Raw genomic sequence first — 5,519 nt, 5'->3', positions numbered from 1 at the left:
GAGGTAGGCTACCCTCTCTGGATTCAGAACAATATGCCACCAGAACCTCTACATTCGTCCCCTCCTCAACCTGAGATTAGAGGTTCAAACTCTCAGTTGGTAACTGGAACTTAACACCTTAGCAACTCATTCCCAGAGATGCACACTTTTTACTCTCCAATAGTAGCATATATGGTGAGCGTTTAGGCCACAAGATTTAGCCTTGGAATTCAGGTACAACATCAGAGACCATTTAGAAATAAGAATAATTTTTTATTCAGTACAGAGTTTAGCAAAACAGACGATAGAGTTTATAAAATAACAAGCCTAAGGCAGTTTGCCTTAACTACACAGTAAGAGATCCATATTTACCAAGTTCAGGGACATCTACAGTCCAGAGTAGCCCAAGAGTGTCCAAGGGGTACAGTCCAGTTAGACTCCAAGGGATTTTGAGGGTGAATCCCATTTTGGCACGCCATGTACTCTTTCAGTCACAAAGCAGGGTTTTGTCTCCCAGAGACAGCATTTCAGGTGCAATAAAACAAGCAGAGAGCAGGAGCACACACAGCTCCCTCTCATTGGGATCAAACTATTATAGTCCAATTCCAGTCACAATCAGCTGTGGCCATCAGCCAATTGTGAGTGGGCATGGGATGTGCCCAATTGTTGGTGGTCATGGCAATGTGTGGGGATAGGCTAGAAGTTTGGAGACCACGCCTGCAGTCACATGGCCCCAAACTCCAGCTTCTCCATCGGCTACGTGACTTCTCGCATGTGGGCCTAGTGGGGTGCCTCACAGTCTAGCCTCTAGCATGGAAGTGTGAAGAATGTGGGTTTATGGCATGGCTATGGAGGCCATGTGGCCCACCATTTGGCTGGTAACAGGAAATAAGGCACAGCCTGTTATCAGAAGACAAAACAGGAGAAAGCAGGAGGCTTAAGAAATCAATATTTCTATACAGCACCCTACCACATGGGCAAAGAGCCATATAAACAGCCATTGTGTGGATCTTTGCCCTAATCAGGGATGTTCCTTCAAGGGTGTTGAGCAAAGGAGTGTGTGTGAGAGAGAGAGAGACTGGGAGAAGGAGTTTTTGCCTGAAGTCCAGGTTACTTCAGCTTGTATTCAGGTTCAGTAGGCTCCATTCACATCAATATATCTAGGTACATGTCTTCTGAGCTCATACAGCAATTTCCATAAGTGATACAGGCTTTTACACTCAATGGCTGGTTGTTGAACTTTATCAAAACTTTACAATGCAGAATAAGGGTAGTGGTTAAGAGATTCATAATACCAAGTTTAACCTTCCATGCTCCCAGATTCAGATATCAGCTATCTTTGCTTTGGAAGAAATACGGAAGTCAAACCATCTATCAGCAAGAACCTTTTCTTTAGACAAAATTCAGGGGAGTTTGAGGCACTGCTCTTGGTTGCTTTGACACAGAAGCTCACTTATATGATAGTTCTCCCCCCCAAAAAAACCCCATTAAGTTGGTTATCATTCCATAGCCCTAGATGGAAACCTATCCTGTGTGAAAATTTATTTACCTCATTTATACTTCACCTTTCTCCCCCATTAGGAGCCAAGATGGCTTACACTATTCTCTATTTCACCCTTGCACCACGTCTGTAAGGTAGGTTAGGCTGACTGTGTGCGACTAGCCCAAGGTCACCCACCCAGCAGAGTTGACATGTGGTCCTGGAGTCTCCCAGATCCTAGTCTGACACTTAGGCAGATCATGAGAGGGAGGGCAGGAAGGGTTGCCCCAGTGCTTTGTTCTTGTGGCCCTTTCTTACAAGCCCAGGGAAATGCTGATTGCCACTTTGGGGTCAGGAAGCAATTTTTCTCCAGGCCGGTTTGGCCAGGGATCCTGGAGGTTTTTTTTGTCATTTTCTGGGTGTAGAACAACAGGCACTGTGGGTGTGGAGGGGGAGGTATGTGTGAATTTTGTGCATTGTGCAGGGGGTTGGACTAGATGACTCTGGAGATCCCTTCCAACCCTACGATTCTGTGACTTTAATTTGGCCAGTATTTTAAACAGAATGGAGCTGAAACAATAAGTGAGTGAAGCACTATGGTGAGCAAGGACATTTTTGGTGATTTAATCATATAAAGGTACATTTAGTTGTTTGTGCCAATCTGAATAGCTCTTTTTTTTACAACTTGCAAGAGATGCTTTAGAAATCTGATAATGCAATCCTAAACAGAGTTATACCCTTTTCAGCATCTAGACTAGAATGGGCTTCGCAGGGTGTAACACTGTTTAGGATTGCATTGTCTGGCAATCTTTTGCACAGATGTCCTTAAAATAATATTATTGATAGTGCAGAACTGAAGAGAGTTCTGACTGTTGTGCAGATATTAAAATAATTGCATATAGTATGCAGAATGTAAGCTACCTGAATTCTTCAAAAAAGGCTGGTAAACTTTGTGCTCCTTTGAATACATACACAGATGTTAGGACATATGTTCATTTAAAAAACGGATTACAGCAGTCCCACAGGTTATATTCAATAATGAAAACCAGTTCAAGACGACACACAAGAGTCTTAGTCAACCAATATTTCTTGTAAGTGTTGCTTGACCTGCAAAAGAAGCAGAAGTACAACTTAATACTCACAAAATGTCTTCCTTTTTTGCAACTCAGAAAGCCATATGGCAAAAAAACAAAACTGGTACCATCTTAATATCCGGCCTCCTGCTCTTCTTTTCATTCAGACATTGGCAAGCAACCGAATACATCTGTTCCACTGATGTGAAGTTCCAATCATTCATCTTCTCATCAATGTAATCTTCAATAGTCATTTCTTCATCTTCTATTTCCTCTTTGATACTCAGCTGTGGGGAAGCAGCAATGGTATTACAATGATTTGAAAGGGTATAATCTGCCGAATACCCATGAGTGGGTGAATATAAGAGGAAACGGGAATTGCACCAGAATTATAGCATTATGGCACAGCTAATCCCCTCATGCTTTCCACAGTTGCAGGCAGCATTAGACAATTGTAACAGCATTTGGCATCTAGAGCTGTCTAGGGAGACAGGTAACCTGCTGTCTCAGAATATTCAGGCATATTATGGTCAGGTTCCTTCTTTTAACCTTTATTTTTCACCATTCCAGATAAGTGACCAGGCCAGCATAGTCGGATATTCTAGTTTGTCTTGTCTTCCTTCCCTCTCCTTCCATAAAAAATACATGGGGGTAGATACCAGCAAGCCCAAACACCAAGGCTGTTCTTGTAAGTGGTAAGAAAAAACACATTTGCTTCATGATTTGGCTGATATATCTGTCCAGTCCTTTCTACTTGTATGTACTCACAACTTGTCTCGCAAATTTCAAATTAACACCGTAATGACAGGAATGTTTTGGTATTCTAAAGACATTCTATTTTTCATTATTCATAATAAATTTAGAATGCTTTAAAAACATTTTGCTTGCACTCCTAAACTATTTAATTATCAACATGGAAAAAAAACCTATTTAATTATCAACATGTGTCTGAAGCATTCTTTCAGTTCTCTGAGTAATCTCTCACTAACACTGAAATCATCAAAGAGTTATACCTGTCTAAGCTCACTGAAGTACATGAGTTTAGAAAGGGGTAATTGTTCAGGATTGCATTATAAGGATCTCTTCTAATCTTCAGCAGTGTGGCTATTTCTGCCACACTGCTCAGGGTCTTCCCCATATAAAGTCAGAGATCACCGGAAATTAGTCCATACTATGGCTCCTTCCCATGGCCACAGTCTCAGTGCCAGAATAACACAGGAAGGAACCACTTTGGCAAAAGCGACATATGTAGAGGCCAGGAGTTCCCACACCACTGAACTGATCCTTTAAAAGTTCATTTAAGACTGTTAAGTCAGCTCATTTATCCAACTAACACATTCCAAACAGACTCAGAAAATAACAGAAGATGATGTGGCCAGTACTAAATAAATATGGCTAAGGCACCTAGAAATATTTTTGCCTAACAGCACCCCACTGAAGTTAACCGTGAAAAGGATAGTTGAGTCCTTCCAGCAAGCCAACACAATGGAAAGTTCCTAGCAAAAAATCAGCTTCTGTCAGAATGCTTGTTCTCATCTAGTCAACCCCTCTGATGCCACAGAGTTCCAAGCATTGCCTGTTCTTGAACAACTAGATGCTGGCTTGCTGGGAAATGTGATAAACATCTATAACAGTTCTACAAGAAGAATACCAGTAACTGTGGATCCCGGTTTTCATCCATGGGTTTAAGCCCTGTTATCATTTCAAGTAACACCTACAGGCAAAACAGTGCAAAAAAAGAAAAAAGTCAGGCAAAGTACAGGTAAATGAGAATCTGCCACAACAGACTGTACATAAATAAAACCATTTTAAGTCTATATGCTAACACTCTCCCTTTTCTCAGTTTTCCTACCTTAGAATACAATTAAATATATCTTACTTTTCCCTCAAAAAAATGAGAGCCCAATTATTTTTTAGAAACAAAGCCAGATACTGTTTATGCCATAGCTTCACTCTCGGTGATAAGACTTTTTTTCACCCAAGCTTATGGAAACTCTATTCACAGCACAACTGAATAATTTACCAGACCTGAGATTAAGGAAGTTAGTTATCAAATTAGGGCCCGAATGAATGATTATGCAGGGAATCCTAGCTTTATGATTTAATTTTAAACCAGGAACAATGGTCAAGGACACTGTACTGAAACTGGTGAGGCAAAAGTAAGCAAGTGTATGAGACAGGCTCACAGTTTACATTGGGAAAACAGAAGGGGATGGGTTAGGCACCCCTTCCCCAGATCGAGATCACACTCTGAGCACTATAAAAAGCAAGAGATCCCCATCACGAATTTCCCATCTCATGACCAGTTTAGCTCTTAGAAAATATGTGCTATCCAGCAAGACTGAAGCCTGAAAGTTTTTATTGCTTGGCTGGTCTCCATTCACGTTTGGTGTTCAGCAACACTGCGATACTGAGTATCTCTTATAATACATTCTGTGAATTTGTCAGGAAGTACTGAATGGAAGGTACACCTACATTTCCTTTTCATTTGCTACTCCCACAAGAGATTGAATTTGTAATGGTGTCTCAGCACATTGCGATGAGCCCTGGCCAGGAGCTCTCAGGTTCACAGGAATTCTGAGGAAACGATACACTAAGCCAGATTTGCTTACAAGGAGATTTTTAATAAAGCATCAACATTTATAGAGAGTGCAGGCTAAGCTTCCATCAGCTGGGCCTTGGATGCGTGCACGCACAGCATAGCTTGCCAGAACCCGAAGACCACATGCATGTCCCAAACACTTGGAGGAGTAAGGCCATCTTGCCCCTGGCTTCCAGTGGGGGGAAGAAACAACCCAAGCTTTGAATAGTGCTGCTAACAAGCATGAGAGAGAGAGAGAGAGATTGAGATTCTCTTGGGAGCAGGTGATCAGCATTCTCCCATGAGACTCAAAGCAGCTAAGCACCAACATGTAGCAAAGCTGGAATCACCCAGGCCCATACACACATAAACAGTGATTTTTTTTCCTTGCACAAGAACTGTATCA

General features: G+C 41.7%; 1 protein-coding gene across 1 annotated transcript in view; it reads right to left on the bottom strand.

Moving 5' to 3' along the window:
• Positions 1-1,916: 1,916 nt before the first annotated feature.
• IRAK4 (interleukin 1 receptor associated kinase 4) overlaps positions 1,917-5,519 on the bottom strand; it is a 20,023-nt gene continuing 16,420 nt past the window's right edge. Inside the window, exons 9-11 of the mRNA XM_015429384.1 lie at positions 4,184-4,246; positions 2,661-2,819; positions 1,917-2,566 (exon numbers count right to left, since the gene is read on the bottom strand). Of these exons, the coding sequence (XP_015284870.1) occupies positions 2,531-2,566; positions 2,661-2,819; positions 4,184-4,246 (258 nt within the window). The 3' untranslated portion in view covers positions 1,917-2,530. The remainder of the gene's footprint in view (positions 2,567-2,660; positions 2,820-4,183; positions 4,247-5,519) is intronic.

Source organism: Gekko japonicus, unplaced genomic scaffold (assembly GCF_001447785.1).
Source record: "Gekko japonicus isolate JY-2015 unplaced genomic scaffold, Gekko_japonicus_V1.1 scaffold822, whole genome shotgun sequence".
Lineage (NCBI taxonomy): Eukaryota > Metazoa > Chordata > Lepidosauria > Squamata > Gekkonidae > Gekko > Gekko japonicus.
This window is presented reverse-complemented; position numbering and strand designations above follow the sequence as displayed.